This window comes from Neurospora tetrasperma (assembly GCF_000213175.1).
Source record: "Neurospora tetrasperma FGSC 2508 unplaced genomic scaffold NEUTE1scaffold_3, whole genome shotgun sequence".
NCBI classification, from domain to species: Eukaryota; Fungi; Ascomycota; class Sordariomycetes; order Sordariales; family Sordariaceae; genus Neurospora; species Neurospora tetrasperma.
Window position 1 is genome coordinate 1,356,315 of NW_009799101.1, and position 24,863 is coordinate 1,381,177.

The following is a 24,863-nucleotide window of genomic DNA, read 5'->3' on the forward strand; positions in this document are numbered from 1 at the left end:
GAGGCACTGGGCAGGTAGTAGGATTTGGTAGAATGCGACGACTGATGCGACGATGCTTTTTTTTTTCTTTGGGTAATGCAATATGCATACACACACACACACGGCAGCAGACACGCACACACACACGAACACACGCCCGGCACTAGACTGGACTGCTCGCTGGGGAGTCGAAGTCGGAATGCGGTGCCGGTCTTGGTGCCGAGCTAGTATGTTACGTAGAGGTTGTAGTAGTAAAGGGAGGCAGCAGTGTGGTGCAAATCCTCTCGCGCGCGCGCATAACTTCCCGAGAGGAGAGGATTTGAATCAAACTCCAGTCGTTGAGGTTATAGGTGAAAGTCGCGAAGCTGGATAGCTTCACCTCGGCGGGAGATATCGAGTGCAGTCGGTCAGATGCCGTGAATTGTACCTAGGTAGGTTGTGCAGAAGGAAGGCAGGACGGGAGGGAGGCCAGAAGCAGGGGCAAAGACTAGGACTGGCGTGAAAGTGTCACTGGAGTTGAGGTGGTGAGTGAATGAGCGTGGTGACCTGCCTGGGGTGCGGCAGACGGGAGGCAAGAAGGTGGACAGTCAGCGGTCGGTCGGTCGCGTTCGTTCCCTTCATTACCAGGTAGTTCGCGGAACTGTGAACTGGAATGAAACTGGAACTGGAAGCAAGGCGCTGGTTGGCACCATCCTGGCCAATCAGCACGCCCCGAGACCACAAAATCTGGTCCATGCGCTGCAGGCACCAGCCCCGGCATTGCGAATCACCTCAGAAAAAATCGCAAAGTACCCCCTGCCCCGACAATTCGCCCGTCGACCCAACTTTGACGCGTCGTGAATTGAGCACTCGAACTGTCGCTGTCATCAACACAAAATTGCAGAAAATGGTTGCTCAGATTGAAAGCAGAGACATCAGAGAGTATTGGAAAAGGTGCATTGAGTGTGCAAATGCAAAAATGAAGCCGCAAGTTAGAGAGCAAAGTAATCTGCGGAAAATGGTCGTTGAGAGTGAGACGCGTCTGAATTGAAGATCCCAAAAGCTCTTTAAAAGAGGCAATGTCGTCATACCATTTAAGCTGGTCGGGGTGGGCGCCGGTGAGGAAAACTGCACTGGCTCTGGTCGCTCGGTGGGGATTTTCCCCACGTGGCTTTCAATTGCGGCTCAAGCGCTTTCACTTTGCACAACGCCAAGGGGTCCAACTTTTTAAGGGGACTGGAGCGAGGGGAAGCACAAGCAGCGGCCGGCACACGGACGACGGGGTGGTCAAGGCAATGGGCTAGGGGAAACGAGGACGGACAAAGTCTGGGACGCTTTGGGGAGGCACAAGGGGAAGGGACTCCATCGTGGGGTGATCGGCTTCGGCCCAGCCCTACCTACCACCGACGGCCTCTCACACCGCGGGGCGGCCAGCGGCCAGCGGCCAGCGAGAGGGAACAGAGCGGTAGGTAGAAGGTGACGCCAGGGCGGATGCCCATCCAGCCATATAACTACCTTTCTATCTTGTTTTCTTCTAGCCTGGCCGTCGGCTGCTATGATATCTGCGTAGGATTTGCCGCGGACATTCTTGTTACATATGTCCGGTTGACGTTCGTGGTTCTGATTTTGCACATCAACTGGTATTAGCTGGTTCAGGTTAATGATCATCTCTGCCCCATTACTCATCTCGAAGGGGCCCGTCATCAGTTCCCATTTTCATCATTGGGTCCGTGCGGATATCAGTAGTAAACAAACACAAAGGGGTTGGCCAAGCGTTGAGGCACTCGGAAATCAGAACCCAGGGGGGGCCAAGTTTCTGTGGGGTGACCCTTTTCCTAGATTTCATTGTCATCTCTTTGACCCCATTCAGAGCTTATAAAGACTGGGGGACAATAGGCTTCCCGCCATTCTTCTTATGGCCCATCAATTTCCATGACTATTCTCTAAACCGTCTATACAATGATATATGCTTTCTAGCATAGCTTTTACTGCCCGAACCACAAAATAACTGATGTATACCTCCGCAAGATGCTCAAATAGTGCGGTACAGGTCATGGCCTCCTCTCGATTAGGCGCTTGGAATTTTGATTGGCCAGCGCCTGGGTGTCGCTTGGGTGTGTCTCAACAACACACCATGGTGGTTACAGGCTGGAAGCGGCCAGACTTCCAACTGAGCTGGACAATCGCTTCTCTTGCCAAAAGCATGCCTTTTCTCAGCACTTCGTAGAGCACTTCCAAACGTAAGTGCCGAAATGTCCAATGTAGAACTGGGTGGATGATGTGCACTGCGCTAAATCCAACTAAACTTGATGATATGATCCGTGGCCGTGGGCCCGGCTCAGCAAAGGGTGATTTACCTCTTCCGTGCCGGCAGTCTGATCTTGGGAAACTGGAGAGGCAGCTGCAGGACGGCAAAGTTCTCCATCTTGTCAGCGACCTTCTGCTGCTTGACGCGAGCTCCAATCTCGATAAAGTATTGGTTGAGCTGCTTCTGCTCCAGCTTCAGATCTTCTCTCAAGTCAATCGTGTTGACCCTGAAGCCGTCGATGATGGCGGCAAATGCGCAGCAGTGTGTCATCAGAAGGTCAACGTGTGTCTTGCGCATGACTCCGCCGTCCGAGAACTTGCGGCGGATGTTTTCAATCACGATCTCGGGCGCTGGTGCCATAACCTCGCGCAGCTTATCCCTCTTACCGATGCTTCTTGTGCCACGCTCCCTTCCTTGCGAGGTGGCGTTCCAGAAAATGATGACGAACAAGAGGTACCGCAGTACCCTCAATCTGTGCACCGCGTCGTCGCTGCTTGCTACGTTGGAAACGCGCTTGGCGACGAAGCGCGAAGGTACCTGGATGTCCTCTAGGTTCTTGACGCTCTCCTGCCAATCCATCACTGGTATCGCGTTCAGGACCTCGGATCCGATGATTTGGGATGGTACGTAGACGTCTGCGATTTCCGTGGCAGCGAAGTTGCCGCGCGGTACCGGTCGGGCGTTGTCGACAGCGGCTTGAAGGTCTTCCTTGGTCGACATGTCCTTGGTGGCGGTCTTGATGGCGTCCATCATCACCAGCTCGCTCTGGCCAACCTTTTGGGATGTAATGGCGTTCTCGGTCACGTCGCGGATCGCCTTCTTCGCCTTCTTCGTACCGAATGCCTCGCCGAGCTCGTTCCTCATGGCCATCATTTGCTGTTGCACCGTCAGTCTGGTTTTATGCCCCTGACCACTACTTCCAGGCTTACCTGTTTCTGAGTCTTCTCTTCCATTGCCTCGTCAACAGCCTTCTGCGACCTAACTGTGCCACGGAGCACCGTCTTGCGCGCCTCCACAATCTCGACCTCGGCCGTTTTGGGGTTGAAGATGCCAATGTAGTGCTTTAGGTATGGGTCGGACGAGTCTCCTGTCCTGTCTTCGCGAGCTGTGTAGTCCATCGTCCGGTGGTTGGCAGAGTGCAGCAGCAACTCTTGTGCGGGCGCACCATTCTTCTTGCGCTTCGAGGTCTTGTCGGCTGGTGTGGCGTAGGCTTGAAATTGTATGGACGAAGAGAGAGCAAGTCCCGAGGTCGCGGCTGGGAGCGCATGTTAGAGTCTTCCTCCATTGGACTTGACGGCCATGGTTTCAGCCGATCAACATGTGCTTACCCACGACCGGAGGCGCATGCTGCGGCCTCTTCACAGCTCCGACATTGATGAACTTGGGCGACTTGGACGATTTCTCGGAGTCGACCTTCTTCTTCTTGATTTGGGGTGTTGTATCCTCAGCGCTCTTGCGCTTCTTGTCTGATGAGCTTCCCATGGTGGTGTTTGCGGGCTACAAAGGTGCTGGGGTAGTGTAGAGTCGTGAAGTCCCGCCAAATCAAATAGATCATGCAGCTGGAGAGTCGCTGTCTGAACTTCCAAGTGGATCCCGCAGCCAGAAAAAAATTCTGCCGCCTGCCGGGGTCCGGTATCAGTTACCGCCTTTGCAATCGACACACCACAGTCGATGACGACGATGCAATATGTTTGATGATTGTGTTGAAATACTACGAAGCGCGGAATCTTCATGCTATGAAATCAATTGCTATCTGTTTGCTGTTAAATTGCTTGGAGAGATGAAGAATAGCAAGCCGCAAGCGTGCTAGAACAATCAACCAGACATGGAGGGGTTCAGTCCAAGTCACAAGGCGAACCAAGGCTTGGGACGCGATTTCTATGCCCTCGTGCATGCAGGCCACTGCCTCCCCCGTCGTTAAAAATGTTCACTGATGTTGCAAAAATTGGTATTCCCTTGTGTGCAAATGCCATGTCACCTGTTCGAGGGCAGATGGCCATGTTGTCGACAGAAACAATTGATCCAAGACATGCAGTCCCGTTTGTCACAGATGCATAGAAGTGTATCATGAAGCGAAGCGGCCTTTATTGTTGCTGCGACGGATATCCCGAATTCGCGTCTCCAAACTAGACAGTTTGCTCCCACCGGCGTTGATCCGTAAACACCTTGTTGCTACTCAACCATGAAGTTGACAGGCAACCAGCCAATACCATATCCACCACCAAACAGTTCCGTTCTATGTGTGCCGCAGTTTGATGTGCAGCATGTCCCGAGGGGTGCATGTTCCGTAGGAACCCTGAGTTCGCCTGATCACCGCAAGGTTTCAGAGCGACCGATGTGGCGTCATTCCGCGCTGAGGGGAGGAGTCGACACCGAGCCCAAGTTGTCTGATGGCTTAGAGGATGATGTCAAGAGCTGATTGGGTCGAGTGAGGCGAGGCGTTTATTTGCTGGGATCGAGTCAGCTTATATGCTCCAGAGTGGCGATTGTAGCTGCATCAACTGTCGATGCGCCGATGGTGAAACTTACGATCTCGCTCTCATCTTTCTTCTCTTGCGCTTAAGGCGTCTCACGCGCTTCTTTCTCCACTTCGCTCTCATCTTGAACTGCTTGTATGTCAGTAGGTGGCCAAGCAAATGCTGGGGGGCGGGAGCGCGTACATCTTGGATTTAAAGATGAGTTTTGCTTGTTGGTGATGGGAAAGAGTTTCAACTTGCGAATGGAGAGGGGGAACTTTTATCTCATAGGGCTCCAGGGCAAGCAGCCCTGTGGGGTAAGTCAGGTGACGCAGGCCCAAATTGCCCAGGCCTGCCGCTCTTTGTTTGGATGCGGTCCGTGCGGGGTGCGACCTTTGCCCTAGGTGGCCCAAGCTCCCGCTGAGGGAGTTTCAGTTCGTTGGACTGCATCAGAAGCTCGGCTCGCGGGCTCGGAGATCGACTCCCGTCCCGTCCTCCAACGGGCGAGCCTGCCTCCTGCCTATCTGGCAAGCCCTCAACCATGGACACTGCACTTCCACTTCACTTGCAAGTTGCAACCGTCAGGTCAAAGGAAGGCACGACTTGTCTGCATGAAGAATTTTCACGATGGCTGGACATGGGAAGGAGGAGTCGATCCTCAAGACACCAACTCACTCTTCCAATCTCGTCCTGTGATCTTGAACTCTGAGTGTCATTCCCAACCTTACCTACCTCTACTTCTCAATACGCAAAGCCACTTTGGGCCATGAAAAGTCAACACTATCTACGGACGCAAGTGACGACATCAACGCATACATGAGTGAACGCTGACATTGCCGGCTTTATCATTATCATTATCATTATCCTTTGTTTTCCGTGTCTCGGTCTTGATAGCTGGTTTGAAATGTCGCAACCGCCTGTGGCAAGTGTTTCCTTCGTGGACACTAGCACTACTCCTCCTATAAGAGGTACGTTTCTGTCATTTTCCTGAAGCAATCGTGAATACTGTGATGTATCCCTTGCTGGTCTCCTCCAACCGGTGCTCCCTAACTTTCGTATCGCAAGTGTAGGCGGCTTTTACATCTGGCCAAACCAGACAGTCAGAATTGGTCGTGACACGGACCGAGACAATAATGACGTTGTCTTTGCCGATTCCACTGTCTCAAGAAACCACTTTGAGCTGTATTCCATCACTGTTGACGAAGAAGGTCGCCATACATCACTTGTGTTTGTGCGAGACCGGCAGTCTTCCAACGGAACTCTGCTCAACAAAAAGTGTGTTGGCAAGAAGCCAGACATCACTCCGGGAAGACTACTCCAGAATGGAGATGTCATCTCCATCTATCCTTACATCACTTTCAAGTTCGTTCAGCTCGAGGAGAGAACTTCGTTTCTGCGTCTCACTGCACGCCAGCGAGAGGAGCTCAAGGTATTATTGTTATCTTAGCGTGCGAAGACAATAAACATGCCATGATCTGACTTAGCAACATCCAGCTCCTTGAGAGCCGATACCTTGTGGAAGACCGCACATTAGGAAATGGTGCCCATGCTGTGGTCTACCTAGCCACAGATGTCTTAACAGGGCAGCAGGTGGCTTGCAAAGTGCACAACTTAGATAGACGGCCCCGATCACACCAGATACTCCGCCGGATCAAGCAGGAGGCAATGCTGTTGAGCTACCTCGATCACGTATGTCTTTGAAAGAGCACGGAAAGATGGTTCAAGCTGACAAAAGTTGTCAGCCGAATATTCTTTCCATCAAGGCTGCCTTTGAATCAGAGCATTCGGTGTAAGACCTTCATCACGAGCAGCTAGTAGGGTTGGCCGACTAATGTATCTCTAGGTATATCTTTACAGAGCTGGCTACTGGTGGCGATCTCTTCTCACTTCTATCGCGCGAGGGGGCACTCCCCGAGCTAGAAATACGCTGGATCATACGCCAGACCCTCAATGCTGTTGACTACATCCACAACAAGGGGCTCGCACATCGAGACATCAAGCCAGAAAATATTCTCTGTGCCATAGCGCCAAATGTCTCCTACAGGCTTGTTCTCTCCGATTTTGGGGACTCGGCTGTTACGAACCGTGGAAGATTAAAGTCCGAGGTTGGAACAACCTTCTATCGCGCCCCGTGAGTTTCGCACTTCCCCTCCTAGGTTGACATGTGTCACTGGATTGTTGAGAGCAATACTAACGCTTGATTCAGCGAATGCTATAACTCCGAGCGAGGTCATTCATTGTCTGTCGACATCTGGTCCATTGGGATGCTTTGCCTTCAGCTTTTCTCTGGATTCCAAGAACTTCCGAATCTTCGTCATCTCGACTTTACCAGCCAAGGCAGAATCGACCGATACCTCAACATCATCCTCAATGACCACGGCTGTGACGTTGCTGTTCAAGATGGCGATGAAGACTACGGTAATGACGATCAGCCCATTGACTCTCAAACCTCCCGCCTCCGTCCAGATGAAAACATCTCAAGCCATGCAAAGGACTTCGTTCGCGGATGTCTCACCTACAACAGCAAACACCGGCTCACGGCGCGCCAAGCTCTTACTCATCCCTGGATATGCGAGCCCGAGGAAGATGACAGTCTCTTCAGACGTCTTGAACGCGACAATGCAGCTTCGTGGGAGCCTAGGAAGATTCGGCTCGCTCCTTTTATCGAGAAGCTCGATGCGACCACTGATGCGCATAATGGGGATAGAGAACAAGAACTAGGTACGGTGGCAGAGCCTATGGAGGAGGAGGAGGAGGAAGAAGACGAAGACGCCAGTGCTAAGATTTCGCCACACTTTCAGAGGAACCCAACTCCTTTCCTTTCGTGTCACACCTTATCATCAGCCCATCAACAACGAGAAGAGAAAGACACAGATCACCCACTAAGCGCCAACGGCTGGTCTTCTCCTCCGCTGACTATTCAAACTCGGCGGACGAGTCAAAGACCGCAACACCAGCCAGGTTTGTGGATTGACTCTGACCCATCGTATCCCTCCGAGGAGGACGAAAGATGGGGAAACGGCGGTATCACAGCACATCACCCCCCTCTGCCCTCGTTCACGTTTACTCCACCATCACCAAACTTGCCAGAACTTTGTTCTTCGCCCTTAGTGCCACTTTCACAAGAATTAATTATCCATGGTAAAGTGAACAGCAACCAGTACAGCAACAAGCGTCCAACGGAAGATGCATCAATGACTGAACCGTCCGCAACCGCATCAACTTTAGCTCATCTGCGAGAAGCAGAGAAAAGACGGAATGAGTTCAAACTGACTGACTACAAACGACGGAGGACTTGTCCCGTCTGACCGCCGACCGCCGATAACATGTTCAGTATCCAGGCATTTGACTGACGACCCATGATACTTCTGTAACTGTGTGATGGCGCTTATTGACATATTAGGGACTAAGCTTCGTGTTAGCATATGTGTAATAGATATCCATGTGGCTTTCGTTAAGTTAGGCACTTGACGCAATGTGGATTGATGTGTTTTTCTCCAAGTCGTTTGTACGTTGTTGAAGGATGGATGATGACCCGGCGGTGCGGGGATGTGCGTTTCAGTTGAATTGAGGCTGAGTTCAAAAGACATCATGCGGCCTGGTTAGGCACATGTCAACCGTTCATCCATCCACATTTCTCACGCACAAGCATGCTATCCGAGAGGGGAAGAGGAACGATGAAAGGAATGGAGATTGAGATATGGCTCGGTGGCTTGCCAGTTCAGCGGTCGATGCGATCCCCGCCCGTGATGTGATATCGCAAAGCTAACGTGCGGAAATCAACGAGCCTTGCCTCAAACATAGGTAGAACCGATATCTGAGAAGCATGATGCAATGTTACAAACCCAATCTTGTCGTCCTAGGTGCCCGAAGAGAAGACATCCAAAGAAATGGAGGAACTTGCATTAAGTCAGCACGTGCTGCTAAGATCTAGCCGCTCCCCACACTCATGAGTCTACGAAAGCGGCCTCGTCAACTTGGCATCGGCATTTCTTGCGTCTTTTTCCTTTTCAGACGCGAGCGCTAACCTCGCCACAACCGCTTGGAGCAAAAACTGTCAAGTTGTTAGGAACACGAAAAAGTGATCACATTGTATACATACATGTACATGATAATGGATAGCGATATCTGCCATCGGATAATGGTTAATATTGTTGAGCCGGCATCACCAGATAAGGGATTGTTATTGAGATTCCCTCTCCAGTGCCCAACCCTCATGCCGTCGTTCGAATCCCGAATGAACTGAATCGTTGACGAGAACTGGACGGGGAAGCTCATCACCGGGCTGCTTCCCGTGCCGGTCCCCAGCGGTCCCCAGCGGTCCCATGAGGTGACGGGATCCGCTATGGAATGATTGACCCGCATATCCACTCACCCACAAAGTGACCCGCTCCGACAACGACAAAGTGGAGACATGCATACAAGGCCAGTCGGCATCGGGACAAGGGGGGACTGGGGCTCTCTTGTCACCCTCTCCACATTCTTCTGGGATCTTGCGAAGTCGAGATTGGGGCTCAACCTTGGCAACTTTGAGGGACTTCATGTTCGAACTGTGTATGTCTTCACAAGTGGAAGTTCCCATGATTTGAGCCATGACCCCTTCCCGAGCGCCGGCCGAAGCGAAACCTCGGCAGCCACTCAGACGATGAAGGATAATGACCGTACACTACTGTGCGGTAAGTTCTCTCGAGCATATCAAAGCAAGTGACGGATATAGGCGGCTCAGCTTGTGTCGCGACGACAGTAAACTTATTTCAGGTACTGTAGGTGGTTTCAAGCAATTGGAAGCTGGTCAAGTCTAGTCATGGACGGTCGTGAGTGCGGACTCATTAGAGTAATTTTATCGTCAATTCCGGCAAAGTTTCAAGAATATCAGTGTATCGTGTGCTCTCTTTACCTGCGTCCGTATGACCAGGTAGGGAGGGTGTCGCTTTGTTAGTTCATTGCCCGATATTTTGAGTCCAGTCTTTTAGTGTAGACTATTGGTTTGAGAAGTGTCGGCATGCCATGGTAGAGGGATGCAGAGTTACCAAATCAGAGAGGGTGAATCGAGTGCCAATCTGAGAGCTCTGGCGCAATTGTCCGATTTGTGCAACCTAAAGGCAGCCCGAAGTGGAAGCTTTGCAACCGCTGCATGTCTTTACTGGAACTGCCTTCATCTCATCATCCCTATCGCAAGGAAGAAGAAAGAGGCTCATCCTCGCACGCGGCATCCTCGCACCCCCGCCCTTGAGAGCTTTTTGGGGGGAATCGGCCGGCATGAAATCGGACGTCCTGCTTCAGCATAGTGGGGTCATGAGATTACAGTACCTCCCGGCCGTGTGTTGAACTTGGTTGAACCGCTGGGTTTCGTGCGTATACTCTCTCTTTGTCATAGTAGTACCTGTACTGTTTTTATTGTTTTCATTTTCCAGTCATCAAGGTTCTTGGTTTATTGAGCAGAGTGAAACGCTTTAGCTCAATGAGGGAGGGGGGGGAAATAGGGCGACATGGAAAAGCGTTGAGATGAATCAATCTTGTGATGCAGTAACCTTGAAACATTGAAACAGAGAGAAGGTGACATTGGGAGTCGAAAGGGCATCAACAAGTCCCCACATACTATTAGTCGTTAGGTCCCCCCCACTCACTCACATCATCATTGCCGTCGTCCCTCTTTGCTTTATCAAACCGCAAGTGTGGATGCCGCGATGGTGAATTGTGGATCTCAACTTCCTCCTGAAAGCGGAGACGTTGACGGTCACTTTGGACACTATCGACGAGTTCCCATTTTTGGCATTGCCGATGTCCACTGGGTGCCAGCTTTCTGCCCACTTTGTCCCTCAATTCCAGCCACACAGCACCGCATTAATTATAATTATAGCTACAGTGACAACTGTGGTTGACATGTACGGTCCTCTCAGTTTCCAAACTTGTGGCACTGCCCCTGGCAACTGTGACAGCGCTGCACTCGGTCGGTGCCAATCTGCCAATCCCATGGAACCGTGACCTTTTCCAAGTTTGTCGAGACGTGGCTCCTTGGTTGTAGGTAGGTAGGTAGGTAGGTGCAATGCCATGTAGGTTAGTAGGTATGTATATACACTAGAAGCTGCGACGTGCCAGCCCAGCCCAGCCAGCCAGCCAGCCATCTCTCTTGCATGTCGTTCCCATCTAAACGTTCAGGCGCCGCCGCATGGACGGACAGGCGGGATCGGGATCCTCACGGAAAAAGGAGCCTCACAAGTCACCACCCCTCATCCACTCTCTCGGTGCTGTGCCTCCTTCCGTCCCAGCTTTGGAATCGCACGAACCGGCGGACGGACAGATCGCACCCACAATGTTGCAACTGCTCACCACCTGTTCACCTGTTCTTCTTTCTCTAGCACGGCAGTACCCCCACGAGGAGTCGCAGAACGAAAGCGAGGAGCTTCCTTGGAGCGAACAGAGATACCGACAGGACATTCCAGACCGAAACCCGAGTCGGACCGTGCCAATATCAAGAGGCATACTGGCATAATCCGTCGGCCGTCCCCATCAAACCCAACTTTTGCAGCTTAAGTAGTTGCTGGAGACGAAAGTCCATCGGAGCTCGCCGCATCTTCCTTCCGTCTCTTTGCTTGCAATACCTATCATCGGGCTGGTCTACACACTCCGCACCTAAACATTGTTCACTGGCCTTCAGAGATTCTGGTCGAGTCCTGTAAAGCCGCGGGGTTTGAGGGTCGTATATCGCCGTCCTCGACAACTAGAAAAGGAATCTTATATGTCTCAGGCTGAGAGAGAGAGAGAGACAGACCTTGGCACTCTTGAATGAGACCCCTGATCATTTCCATGCCTTGGGCCTCGATTTCCCTAGCACATTACCGGCGGGAGCTGTGCTAAACGAGCCGAACGAACCACAGCTCTCAGCTGTCACGGTGCCCAGGCGTATTTCCATACTCCAACTGGGGCACTCCTCTCCCCCTCCCCGCCTCCACTCTTTGGCTCTGGTAGCACTCACACAGCTCTAGCAGTGGGCAGCTGCACGTCCATCGCATTAGACGGCTGCACCTTGCAACTGCCCGGGATCCCGCTCTGAAATCTGATTTCCCCGGGCTGGCCTCTTCATTTACACCCTTGCAACAACCTTACCTTCCATCTTCCTCCGTCCAGGTTGGTGGCTGTCACTGCCCTGCCTTGCGGCTTAAACCGTTAACGATCCCCCATCCCATCCGCCCCAATCTTCGATCCTCCACTACCTCGCTACCTGCCTTCTGTGCCTCTTCAACCATTCCTTCCATTGCAAGACCCAGAAGACCCCGGCACCCACCACGTTCACCCGCCAGAGCAGCCGCAGAAGAGACCGGATCCAAGCAACTGAACGGTGTGGGAATTTCCGGAAAGAAATAAAAATAAAAAAAGATACTCTCGGCGGCCTCACCTACGAGCCCTTCAAAGTTTGATCGTCGACTTGGACTGGACGACTCCTGGTTGGTAGCCAAGGTAACCACGGTATACCACTGATTACCTTGACCTTGCACACTACCTACCTACCTAGGAGGTACCTCGACCCTTGTGTCCCCATCGTGTCTACCATCCCATCGCTCTGGCTGCTGCTTCAAATCTCCCTCCTTTTCTGCCTTGTCCCGGATATCCACCAGCCGTTGCTGTTGGGGCTTTGAGCCGCATTCCGCGCCTTCAGCTTCCCCAGACGCCCAGCCCCCCTCCCGCTTCACTGTTCCATCTGGTTGTTGTCCCATCTGGCGCGGGCTTGTAATTCTACTACCCCCCGCTCGATCAAATCAGTCACGAGGCTGCTCCCACTTGCCTGATCTCCTCCCAGCGTCGCGTCCAGCGCCCTTTCCGATCTGCTTTGCGACTTCGACCTGGACCCTCTCCTCGCTAAACTCCTTACCACACGCACACGCACACACACACACACACACACACACACACCCTGGGCTGCTTCTTGCGGCTCTTACATGCCCGCCACCCTACGCTTTCGTTCGCCCAGCGCATGGTCACAGCAGCGCGCGAACTCGCATATTCCCTACTTCGACGACTACGAGTACTTTACCAGGACCGCTTGTTGGGAGCCCTCGGGAAGGGCTTTTTTTGACGGGGACCAAGGGACAACCCGGGCGAGTTCTACGGCCGGTGACCCGCGAGTGGATTATACAACAACAAGAGGAGACAAGACAACCTGTCTGTAGTGCATGACGGGAGGCCTGAGGTCTACGGATCACATCATCCACGTGTTTGCCCGATCTTCGATGGCGAATTGATAGACGTTCATTCCGCGAGCGAGAGCACCGACGACACGCGAAATTATGAGTACGACGGCCGCTTCCACTCTTGCCTACGATCCCACTGGAGATCGCTACGATCCAGATGAGGTACTACTTGCCCAGAATAGCCCGTTGATGAAGCCCTATCACCCCCAGCTTGGGCCACCAACGAGCTCGCTGGACGAGTTTTCTTACCCCAAAGTCAGTCCTCCTTCCAGTCCGAGTAACAAAAGGTCTGATCGTCGCTTCAAGTCCAAACCGAGTCAGGGTGATGCCGTCTTGCTTCATATGCTTGACGGAGGGAGACGCCCAGAGATTGCCATCCAAGCCGGCCTCGAAGCCTTACCATCAGAGCATTCCGACAGCGACAGAGACGACTCCCTTGAGCCCGACACTGCTTCTTCCATGGATGGTAACGAAATCATTCAAAGCCCTCACTTCAACGGGGAAGACCACGATGATATTGAACACCTCCACCTAAGCCTTCGACGTCGAAACATGTCAGCCGAGCCTTCCAGGGAGATCAACACCGGTGGTGGCTTTGACAGCCTACAGTCTCTTGCAGCCGGTGCCTTGGGCGTGGTTCAAAATCTCAGCGCTCCCAGTGTCAAGCAAGAAGAGGCAGATGCAGGTCCCACGCCGCCAATCACCGAGCATGATACAGCGACGGTTCAATCAACCATAGCGGCGAGGCGTGCGGAGGCGGATATGGATACAGACAGGTCAACCCAGCCTGCGATGCTGACTCCGTATAGTCCGCGAGGAATTACCTTTTCACCCCGAGAGCCCGGAAGCATACCCTCAATTGCGTCACCTACGAACCCCCTGACACCCAATAGTCTACCCGAAGGCTTACCGCCCATCCATCCGACCTCCCCAGTGTTTGAAGGAGCCTCACAGCAGACGCTTCCATCCATTAGGGATTCTCTGGGGGTGGCGGATCTCAATCAACTGTCCCGTCCCATAATTGAGCGAAGTCCACTTCAACCTTATCCCGGCTCTCCTCCAGGTTTTCCGACAAGTTTGTTGTCATACACAAACCATGCGTCGCCGCCACAATCGGCCTCTGACCCATACCGTCGGGAACCTGTTTCGCCGTACTTTTTCTCCCAAGGGAATGGCCTACAACGGCCGCACGATTATGCCAGCGGTTCAGAACCCTCCGCCTCAGATCATTCACGCAGTCACATGAATGCCTCCGCAACATCGCCCGGATCAATAGCCGACCGAATGAGCATCGATGGCCTAACCAGCCACACGGGTACTTATGTGTGCAAATTCCAGGGCTGCAACGCCGCGCCGTTTCAGACGCAGTACTTGCTAAACTCACACGCCAATGTTCACTCATCCGCGCGACCTCATTACTGTCCCGTACCAGGGTGTTCTCGAGGCGAAGGTGGAAGGGGATTCAAGCGCAAGAACGAGATGATTCGGCATGGATTGGTGCATGATTCACCAGGCTACGTCTGCCCGTTCTGTCCCGACCGAGAGCACAAATATCCTCGTCCTGATAACCTCCAAAGGTAGGCATGAGTAAACAAGTGACCCTTAAGTCTATGAGAACGGATTGCTAACACTGACACTGCAGACATGTGCGAGTACATCATACTGATAAGGACAAGGACGATCCCCTTTTGCGCGAAGTCCTTGCTCAGCGGCCTGACGGCCCTAGCCGTGGCCGGAGACGAAGAGGTGGGCCAAGCTGAACTCGGCCATCCCCCAACACCGCGTTGTCAACACGGACACATTATATTTCCTTGCCTTTGTAGATTTCTCTTCTCCTCGCTACCCCTTTTTCTCCTTTACTTGCACCACTTATTGCTTGTCTTTGGTGTTTGGCGCCTGGTGGGTGTACATAGGCAGGGAACTTGTCACAGCACGGGCTATAACTACGGCACAAAGATGATGCCTGTGTGTGTTTTGACCCTGGTGTGGTCGGTCATATATTGTTTTCTCTTCCTTCATTTCACACCGGGCACTTCTTGTTTCATCACAAGCATCGGAGGGCTCGATCTCTTTTCAGGCAAGCGAGGGAAAACGACCAAAGCTGCAGCTGTCGTTGCGGGACTTCAACCCCTTTTACCACATGTCACTTTCCCCCTCCTTGACAAAACATTCACTCACTTTTACCCCCTTTCATTGTTTGTAACCTTTTCTTCTTTGCGACTTTTTCTTCGCCGATACGTTTTTTTTTTTTTTTGTTTTTTTTTTCAGCGGGGTGTTTTCCAATCAGCCCCTTTGGTTTTTGTCGAATTTTGATGGCGTCATGGAGTTTGCTGCACATCATATACCACCAGTCTGCGAATTCTTATACCACCATGTTGTTATTGTTGTTTATATTCTGTTATTACTTTACTTCTTTACTTCTCTTCAATTGTCACGCGGCCACTTGGTTGGCCTCTTTATATGCTGGAGTGTGGGGATTTTTTTCCTAGAGGGAGACACAAGCAAACCAAAACACCTCCCAATTTTTGCCAAGAATAAATTTTAACCATTCTTATCGACTGCTCATCATTAGTCTAGAACCTCCTTAATTTGCCTTGGAGGGCTTTGATCTTCGGGGATTGTGCGCGAAGTGTGTAAGCTAGGTCGCACGTGTATTTGTGTTGGTCGCCAGACAGTTGATGAAACAGAGATAGATATATGCGGCTATGTTGAAGAAAAGGGAACTGCCCATGGGATAAAATAGTACGGGCATTGCCGAACCACCATATATGTAGGGAAATTGGGTGGGTGGGCGGGCATACTTACGGGTTTAGGTCCAAAAGAGATCGTATATCATCATTGCGCAAGCCCTCTTTTGACAACACAAGCTAGGTAAGTTATAGCGCCAGGAATTTCCCAAGTAACTAAGCAAGCAAGATCTCTAAAGCGTCAGAGAGAAATGCGAACGAACATGTGACAATCCGTTGGGTGCTTCATTGTCGTCGTTGGTGCCTTCCTCGTTATCCAATACGGGATTTACTACCTAAGATACCTACCGCCTTACGCCGCAATCCAGGACTAGCTAGACTACGAGAGAGAACCTTGTCATGATTCGATCAAGGCGGGCGAGCCGTATGGATCTAGACTCGAAACTAGGTAATTGAGTGGTGAGTGGTGAGTGGTGAGTGGGTAAAGTTCCCTTGTCCTGCTGCTGCAGCATGCAGATATTTCAGCCGCATTTTTTCATCGCATTCCATCGCAGTGTCTATTCTACACCGCCAAAAGCACAGAACGGATCTGGATGGGTTGGGACTGAACGAAGGTCTTGTTGGCACTACTGACTGCATAATAATAGGTACTTATGGTACAGAGGTATGTATGTATGTATACACGCCCGTGTCGTCGCCGTTGCTGATGCCCTCGCTGACGCCCGCGCGATGAAAAGTATTTAGGTATCACCAAACGGTAACTGCAGGTGTTTATTGGAGGATGTGGTGGTCGATGGTTAGCTGCAGGGTGGTTATTTTCTTTTTTTCTTATGTCTCTTATTCAAAAAGGAGGCTGTAAACCCAATTCCAAATTGGGACTTTGGTGGGTTGGGGAGCTTGTGTGAGTGCGTGAGTGAGTGAGTGTGAAATATGGAAGTGGTGGTGGTGGTTGTGGTAGTGGTATGATGGGAGGAGGACGGGAAAGGCAAGCTGGGTGGAAGCTAGAGAGAGGCAGGAAGGAAGGGGCGTGTAAGTGAAGTGAAGTGGGTGAATAAAAGATGGCAGTGCGATAAATGCCTGATAAAGACACAAAGGATATACACTGAATTAGTTCCTACCGGATTCCTTTCTTTAATCACGGTCGTAGTATCATGGTATTCCATCCAAATTCCAGACAGTCGTCGTTCGTTTGAGGTCGTTTGTAACGTTCGTTGTTCTTGTTGTCAGTTCAAGTAACTTGAAGGTACCTAGTAATGATGATGGGGGGTTAAGGTTTTCCATGTTTTGTCCATGGGGAGGGAAACACTGGTGCTTGGTCATATATAAGTTGAAGTCCAAATACCATTACCCAACAAATAACCACCAAGCAAAGGTGAATTGCCTGCTTAGCATAGTGGCTAATGCGTTGCACTTGTATAACCTTGTCCACATCACCTGCGGGTAACTCCCAAGGAAGTGGGTCATTGTCTCGACATGCAAAGATCACAGGTTCGATTCCTGTAGTAGGCATTTCTTTTTCATGGATTTTTTTCTTTTTGTCTCTCTCTTTACACATTGCTGTTCTCTTTTCTTTTATTTTGGGTGTTTGTGTTTCCTTCCAAAAGCTTTAAGAGGTTTTTGGTGTCTGTCATTTGGCAACAAAGATGTTTTCAGCTGTCGGTGTTGCTCTTCTCTTTTTTTTTCCCGTTGTCTGAAGAGAGATAAATAAATATCTACCAAAATCAATGTAGGAAGGATATCAATGTGGTTTAACGGGGAGGAAAGAGATGGTTCCAGGGACCTATTTGATCTCATGATAATCTGTTTCTCATGCATCAAGCATCCCTCTGTCACCCTCTTCACCAACAGACACGCACCACAACAAGTCAAGCATCTCCTGCTGTCGATATCAAAGACGGACGGCGTACAAGTAACGGGAATCCGCGCAAGCCTCAAGCCAAAGAGAAGAAATCTAATTACATTGTGGGAGGTCTGCACATACAAGGTGTACAAGAGCGACAGACGGACGAAAGGGAGGTACGAATGAATCTCTGACTCGGGGGGGCGCGCAAGCTCACTCATCCTTCGAAGAACAACGGCCAGACAGATGGAAAAGTAGTCACATCTTCCGACTGAGAACACACATCCACACAGGATCAGTCAAGAAAAAAAAAAAAAAAAAAAAAGACATGGTAAACATATCGAATCAGTTTCTCCGCCTACTAGATAACACATCAAGCAAATGCAAGCAAGTGAACTAGTCAATTGTTGGAAAAGACCCAGGAAAATGAGTGGATCGTCTAGGTTTTGTTGATATACAAGTTGTCCCATATGCACAAAGTCACTATATCAGTCGCTACCTCCCAACATTATTCAGCCAGTCAACCAAGGCATCAAGTCAAAACCATAAGCATAACATAACGTCTTTAATATAGTAGTATCCTATGTCAATGCCATGATACCTAAAATCCATTCAACCCCATCCATCCATCCTGTTACCGAAACAACCGAGTAAGCCGAAAACCTGAATGTCATACATACCACACGTCTTTCATCTTTCTCCTCTTTCGTCTTCGCTTCTGCTTTAAGTTTAATTCTCTTTTCTTGCCTTGCCATGCCATGCCGTACCATATGTATGTCTGTCCGTCCGTCCGCACGGGGAGTTTCGTATTGTAGGTTATGTATACAAGGACTACTACGTAGGTAGTGACCACCACCTGTAGTCTACTGCTTTGTTTACTCCCATCCACCCACCACTTCATCTCCTTCCTCCACTGATGCTGAACACCTGTTTATTCTTCTTCCGATGGGTAATCATCATCACCGCTATCATCGAAATGGCTACTACTACTGCTCTCCACACGGGACCGCAACGCACGCTGACGCTGGCGATGACGCTGATAAGCCCGCTAATCTTCATCTCCGGCTTCGCTGTCCGCCGCGCTGGTACCGTTCATCACCTGGCTGACGCTCATGCTGTTCACGGCTGATGTCATTGCGCTGGACGAGGAAGCGGCGTTGTTGTAAGACGTTGAGCTAGACACGAGCTTGATCCTGGTCGGTTGGGTCGGTGCTGGCGCTAGCACGGGAGGTGCCGACGATGGTTGCGGAGTCTCGGTGAAGTTGGTAATGGTGGATGGGGCGACTGAGCCGTCCTTTGTTGAGGATGCTCCTACGGAGAAGGTTGAGGAGGAGGGATCCTCGAGGGTGCGGAGTTCGGGGTGATCGTTCAGCTCCTTCTCGAATTGATCCTTGAAGTGAGCCTGAGAAATGGTTGTTAGTAAACAATTACCTAAGTGACCAAGGGCGGGAACAACATACCTCTATCCTGTTTGCATCTATGCAAATCATGGATGTCTCCTCGTTGAACGTCCTGCAGTTCCTCACCAACAACTCCAAGTCCTTCCGCATATCCGAAAGTGAGTGGTAGTCCTCCTTCTTCATCTTCTTTTCGATATCCTTCATGCAAATCGGGTTCGTAATCATGAGGTAGTAATCCGGCCATTCACGCTTAGGCGGCAGCTTGACGAAAGGACCAATGATCAGCCTGGTGGGTGGGCCTTCGTCCTCGTCCTTGTCACCATCTAGCTGCTCGGCAGGCTCATCATCCTCCACTTCAAGGTTCATCAACCCATCAAAGATCCGCCTCATGCTCTGCTGCAGCTTAGTGCGCATTTCTGCTGACATGCGACTGTCTCCGTTTGACACCGCCTTGGGCCGGCCACCAGGTCCGCGACGCTTCTTAGTGACAGGAGGTTCATCATCACCATCCTCCCTAGGGCGCTTTTCGAGATTCTTGCTGCCAGGCTTACGACCACGCTTCTTGGGTGTCGGCGGGGCGACCTCCACCTCCTCAGTACTAGCCCGACTTACACTTGGTGAGGCATCCACGGAACCGGAAGCATTGTTGAGGATTGCTATCTTCTTGAGCCTGTTTTGTTCACGGCGTTCCTTACGTGCCGCTTTGCGGGCTGCCGCAGCCTCTGGCGAATCATCGTCATCGTCAACTGCCATGAGCCACTGCTCTTCTGTAAGACCGTCGTCGTACTTGACCTTTGTGCGCTCACGAGCTCCACGACCGAGAGAGACCGCTTCTTCTTCCTCAATCGGATTGCCTTCTTGAAGGTAGATATCGGGCAGTTCCTTCTCAGCCATGAGGCGAGGGATACCCTTACATCCCGGCGCCGTACCATAGAGTGGATCGCGAGCTCTTTCATCATCAAGCTGCTGGAACGTGACCAACTCATCTTCGTTACGGGCCAAAATCATGTTGAGTTCCTCGTCATCCATCTCTTCCTGCTCACCAACCTCCGCCATGTCTGCCGTCTCAAGCAGAGTCCTGAGCATGGCATCACGATCGGTTTCGGACGACTTGTTATCGAAACGACCGGCCTGAATGACCTTGCCGTCCATGTCGAGCTTGAATCTGGCACGCTCCAAGATCTTTTCTTCCACCGAGGCCGAACTGATGAGACGCAGGATACGCACTTCGTTCTTCTGACCGATACGATGAGCACGATCCTGAGCCTGCAAATCCTGATGAGGGTTCCAATCCGAGTCGTAAATGATGACCGTATCGGCAGTCTGCAAGTTGAGACCCAAACCACCGGCACGGGTAGAGAGAAGGAACATGAAGTAAGGCGAGTCAGGGGCGTTGAAGAGCCTCAAGAGCTCGGAACGGTCCTCCGCCTTGGTTGTACCGTCAAGACGGAGGTACTGAATGCCACGGAACCTGAGGAAATCCTCCATAATGTCCATAATAGCGGTCATTTGGAAGAACATCAGGACACGATGGCCCGTTGCCTTATACTTGGGCAGCACACGGTCCAGAAGCTCAAACTTACCGGCTGTTCTCCACAGCAGGTCGTTGCTGGTGTTGGTCGGGTTCATTTGGTTCTCGACTTCGTCAAACACAAATGGATGGTTACAGAGCTTGCGGAGCTGCATGATCATGTTGCTCAAACCACGGGCACCAGTCTTGCCTCCCTTTCCGTCGCTGACAAGAATCTTTTGGTGGGTAACCATTTGCTTGTACAGACGTTGCTGCAGGGCCGAAAACTTGCACTTGATAACCTTTTCTGTCTTGTCTGGCAGATCCTTTTCGACATCCTTTTTGAGACGACGCAGCAAGAATGGCCGCAGCACCTTGTGCAGACGACGAATGACGAGAATCTGCTCTTCTTCTGTGAGTTCCATCTTGTCCTGCCCACCCGTGTTGGCGAAAGGAGTGTTGAACCATTCATCAAAAGTCTTGGCTGATTTGAAGATGTTCGGCAAGACGAAGTTGAGCATGGACCACAGTTCGGCAAGGTTGTTTTGCAAGGGAGTACCCGTGAGAATCAAGCGGAATCGGGTGCTGTAGAATTGCTGGATGGTGGCGCTCAGCTTCGAGTTAGCGTTCTTCATACGATGTCCTTCATCAATGATCATGTGGAACCACTTGATCTTGCTCAACAGCGGGCGATCCTTGATGATGTACTCGTATGTCGTGAGCAAGACCTGGAATTCCCCACGACGGATCTTCTCCTGTTGCAGCTTGCGGGTGTTGGGAGGACCTTTGTAGACGATCTTGGCAACGGATGGCGCCCACTTATCGAATTCAAGGTTCCAGTTGGTGAGCGTACTGAGCGGAACAATAACCAGGTACGGTCCATTCTGCTGCTTTTTCTCGATGAGATACGTGACCAAACTGATTGTCTGAATAGTCTTTCCGAGACCCATTTCGTCGGCCAAGATACCGTTGAGGTTGTTGTTGTAGAGCGACAACATCCACTGCAGACCCTTGAGCTGGTACTCCTTGAGAGTACCACCGACCAGAATACTGGCTTGTTCTGTAACCTCTTCCTTGATTCTGTGCGCAACGGCATAGTAGTCGATCTTCCGGCTACTTTCTTCGTCCTCGTCCACATCGCTCTCCTCTTCTGGGATGTTTTGCAAATCGTCGCCATAACGCTCGGCGGCCTCGCGCTGTTGTGCACGAACCGACGAGGCGAGCTGATGAAGGAAACCGTCGGTCTGGCGGAGAAGGTGAGTAATACGAGTATCCTTGGCCTGGTCGAGCAGCTTGAGATAAGCTTCTTCGTCGTTGGCCTTGAGGGCCTGCAGACGCTGCTTGGCCGTCCTTTCCACCCTCTTTTGCTCCTCCTTCTCGATGTTGAAGTGATGCGCATACATGAGACGACCCATTTTCTGCAGCTTGTTACGCTGAATCGAGGCGACGTTTTGTATCTCCACCTTGTGGTTTTGAACCGCTTGCAGAAACTCGACGTGCTTCTTGCGTTCCCTATTCTCGCGCGCGTCACGTTGCTGCTTCTCAAGCTTCTCGGTAACCCGGGCTTCCCTAACACTCTGCTTCTTCATGCGGCGGTACATTGTCCTATTTGTCGTCATCGCAAGGTTATCATAGTGTAGCATTTGTTTCCCAACCTTATCCCTCAGCGCTCGCTGTTTGGAGTACAAAGCCAGCTTCTTCATCTCGATAATGGCCTTGCGCTTGGCCGTGTCATCGGCGACGACTTCATCTTTACTTGTGTCCCAATGCGCCAGGTTACCCGGGAGGCTCTTGAGCTCGGCATAGCGGGCGCTCATGCGATTGAACACAATCTTCTCACGGTCTGCTCTCAACTGCTCGAAATCGACACCCGTGGGAAAAATGCCAGGGATGATAAGGCGATTCTTGCGGCGCCCATGCTCGAGGTAGTTGATGCTGTTCTTGACCAGTCCGGCTTCTAGTGGCAGCTTGACTGTCTTGAGCTCACGGGCCTTTGGTGTTGAATCAGCCTCCTCCTGACCGTTGGAGCTGCCGGTCTTGGGGGTGTCTTGGGTTGGTGTACTGGAGTTAGTCTGAGCAGCAGACGCGTTGGATGCCGCTTGCGCAACCTGGGCAGAGTTGCGCCGAGCCCTAAACTCGTAAAGTTGTTTTTGAAGGGCAGCTGGGACGCCCTGATTCCGACTTAGCGCTTGGAAAGCCTTTATTTGATCCTTGAGCAACTGAATCTGAGCCTTTGTGTAGGGGACACCTCCTTGTGGCTGGCCAGTTGGCATACCGACAGGCTTAGCAGCAGGCGTCTTTGGAACCTGAGCTCCAGAGACACCGTCTGTCTGCTGGGGTCCGGGGGCACGGCCAGGCTGGCCTCCGTTAACGGCACCACCTGCCATCTGATGTTGTTGTTGATGTTGTTGTTGTTGTTGTCGTTGCATCTGCTGTTGCTGCTGTTGTTGCTGCTGTCTGCGGGATACGGCCAGGATGATGTTGTGGAGCTTCATAAACTCGGGATCGTTTTGAGGGACGCCCTGCTTCTTCAATTGCTGGTAGCGCTGTTGGAAGTTAGCTTGAGACCATAACAGAATCGCAGTGGGATACCCTGATGCGACCAAGAGGAAAGCATACCGCATAAACTTCCTGAACCTGCTGGCCGCTCATGTTGGCAGCCATCACCATTTGCGGGTGCTGCGCAACGGCAGCAGGCATTTGGACACCCGCCATGGTGGGAGTAGAAAAGTAGAGGCGTTATCGAGGCTATCGAGACCGTCGGGAGAAGTGAATTCAATGGCTGCCGGCAGATGTCACTGTCGGCGCATATCCATAGACGATGATAGTCGCAGTGGGGTGCGTCGCGAAAACACCTTGGTGGACGTGACCAGGACGTGTCAGGCAAAAAAAAGAAAAAAAAAAGAGCAGCGAGTGACAAGCTGTGTCCTAGGGATGGACTGCAATTACTGGGGAATGGAGAGGCAAGAATGCAAAGCTGCGGCAATGTCTGTCTGAGTGGTATGCAAAAGTCCAGACGACGGATAGACGATGCGCGGTGGACAGTCGTCGGTTCGCGTCGTCGAAGTGTGTGCGACGAGCAAGGGTGGCTTCACCGAGCGTCGAGGGCGGTGGTTATCAACCTGTGCTGTGGTTCAGCCGTCGTTGTTGGACGAGATGGCTGAAGCGAGATGGTCCAGTTCCCGTTGCCGTGGTGCTAAAAGACTATCTGGATCCGATGATCTTCTTGCCGTATGGTGGTGGTGGTGGTGGTGGTGGTGGTGGTGGGTTGGTTGCCGTGGAAAGTGGAATCTGATATCCCAGTATTGAGTGGCTGCGTAAATTGTCGGTGGTTGATAGACTCTGCGACCGTAGAGCAGGAATTGTTAAGAGAGTCCCAGTTGCACGCCACGCCAAAAGGCCAGAGCCAAAACCAGGTTGGTGCTGGTAGAGTGGGCAGTGGGGGGAGAGAAGCGGACGGTCGGGGGCGGCAAAATCAGAGGGTAGACTGGTAGTGAGTGCACTGGAGACTGTAGACTAGAGGCAGGCCCTCCCTTGAACCTCTGGCCCTACTGAACTGAAGGGAAAGAAGGTCGGACAAGATGAAGGAAAAAAGCCGGAATGGCAATCGCGGGCGGCGCGTTGGGGGTGGCGGCCGGGTGCGAGTGGGATGCGCCGGGGATTGAGTGGTCCCGTTTTTTGTCGGCGGTTTCCTGATGGCCTCAATGAGTCGCAGGGGAGAGTGGTGATTTTTTTGATGCACAAGCCTTCGCGTCCAACTGGCTTGGTTGGAAAGTGATGGAGAGAGGTCACGGTCGGTCGGTCGGTCAGGTCGGCAGAGACAGACAGACAGACAGACAGACAGACAGGCTCTGTGTGTGAAGGCAGCGGCTGCGGGCGGGCGGGCGGGCGACGTGGGAGCGCGCAGACATAGCCAGCAGGCAGAAACAGCAGCCAGAGTGGCAGTGTCCAGTGCCAGTTCGCCTGCCTGCCCGGCAAAAGCTGGCAGAGTGGATCGATGTGGCCAATGCTCGTGTCCAGCCAGAGACTCCACGCGCAAAATTTGGCTGGGGGGAAGAGCTTACATAAAATACGCTCGGTCGCTTTTTGCAACTCAATCCAGTTTCATGCATTCGACTCTCCCTGACCCGTGCAGAAATCTAGCCATTGAGGGTTTAGCGGCGATACCGAGCTAACTTGGAACAGCCAATCGCTGTCTCGGGTCTGAGCGCATGGACCTAGCATTTGCCATTGGCCAAGATACTCAAGCCTAGGCTTTTTGTGTAGATTGTCGTTTTAGTCGCATAGTCCATTGTCAAATCACTGCAACTAGAGAGGTTTCCGTCCAGTCTCATTCCTGTCCATGGCATTCGTTTGGAGACAACAAAGGACCGTATCATACCCCTGAGTGGATGTAAACAAACCCAGGTGACATTCCTACGGTATCCACATGGAATATGTTTTGTGGCTGGCCAATCACAGGTACCGGCAGCTAGTTGACCTGACTGGTCATCTTTGGTATCAATGAATCCCCAT

At 51.7% G+C, this 24,863-nt stretch overlaps 7 protein-coding genes across 7 annotated transcripts; 4 read left to right on the forward strand and 3 right to left on the reverse strand.

Moving 5' to 3' along the window:
- Positions 1-1,774: 1,774 nt before the first annotated feature.
- NEUTE1DRAFT_81192 (uncharacterized protein) lies at positions 1,775-3,748 on the reverse strand (the record flags this gene model as incomplete). Its single annotated transcript, XM_009852342.1, has 3 exons — positions 1,775-3,142; positions 3,196-3,521; positions 3,595-3,748. The coding sequence occupies 3 exons, from the start codon at positions 3,746-3,748 to the stop codon at positions 2,312-2,314; spliced, it is 1,311 nt and encodes a 436-aa protein (XP_009850644.1).
- Positions 3,749-4,293: 545 nt separating this feature from the next.
- NEUTE1DRAFT_121940 (uncharacterized protein) lies at positions 4,294-4,715 on the forward strand (the record flags this gene model as incomplete). Its single annotated transcript, XM_009852343.1, has 1 exon — positions 4,294-4,715. The coding sequence occupies one exon, from the start codon at positions 4,449-4,451 to the stop codon at positions 4,683-4,685; it is 237 nt and encodes a 78-aa protein (XP_009850645.1).
- Positions 4,716-4,960: 245 nt separating this feature from the next.
- NEUTE1DRAFT_116850 (uncharacterized protein) lies at positions 4,961-5,251 on the reverse strand (the record flags this gene model as incomplete). Its single annotated transcript, XM_009852344.1, has 1 exon — positions 4,961-5,251. One exon carries the CDS (start codon positions 5,170-5,172, stop codon positions 5,008-5,010), a length of 165 nt encoding a protein of 54 aa, XP_009850646.1.
- A 375-nt stretch (positions 5,252-5,626) lies between these two features.
- NEUTE1DRAFT_100447 (uncharacterized protein) lies at positions 5,627-8,193 on the forward strand (the record flags this gene model as incomplete). Its single annotated transcript, XM_009852345.1, has 7 exons — positions 5,627-5,690; positions 5,793-6,151; positions 6,217-6,411; positions 6,465-6,511; positions 6,566-6,853; positions 6,929-7,683; positions 8,159-8,193. The coding sequence occupies 7 exons, from the start codon at positions 5,627-5,629 to the stop codon at positions 8,191-8,193; spliced, it is 1,743 nt and encodes a 580-aa protein (XP_009850647.1).
- A 4,814-nt stretch (positions 8,194-13,007) lies between these two features.
- On the forward strand, positions 13,008-14,671 carry NEUTE1DRAFT_121942 (uncharacterized protein; the record flags this gene model as incomplete). The annotated part of the gene is made up of 2 exons (XM_009852346.1): positions 13,008-14,488; positions 14,554-14,671. 2 exons carry the CDS (start codon positions 13,008-13,010, stop codon positions 14,669-14,671), a joined length of 1,599 nt encoding a protein of 532 aa, XP_009850648.1.
- Positions 14,672-18,148: 3,477 nt separating this feature from the next.
- On the reverse strand, positions 18,149-23,063 carry NEUTE1DRAFT_62513 (SNF2-family ATP dependent chromatin remodeling factor snf21; the record flags this gene model as incomplete). Its single annotated transcript, XM_009852347.1, has 4 exons — positions 18,149-18,840; positions 18,899-21,953; positions 22,035-22,894; positions 22,968-23,063. 4 exons carry the CDS (start codon positions 23,061-23,063, stop codon positions 18,487-18,489), a joined length of 4,365 nt encoding a protein of 1,454 aa, XP_009850649.1.
- Positions 23,064-23,375: 312 nt separating this feature from the next.
- Positions 23,376-23,525, forward strand: NEUTE1DRAFT_18744 (uncharacterized protein; the record flags this gene model as incomplete). The annotated part of the gene is made up of 1 exon (XM_009851910.1): positions 23,376-23,525. A coding segment is annotated over one exon (150 nt), but the record flags the coding sequence as incomplete, so codon positions are not given.
- Between the last annotated feature and the right edge of the window lie 1,338 nt (positions 23,526-24,863).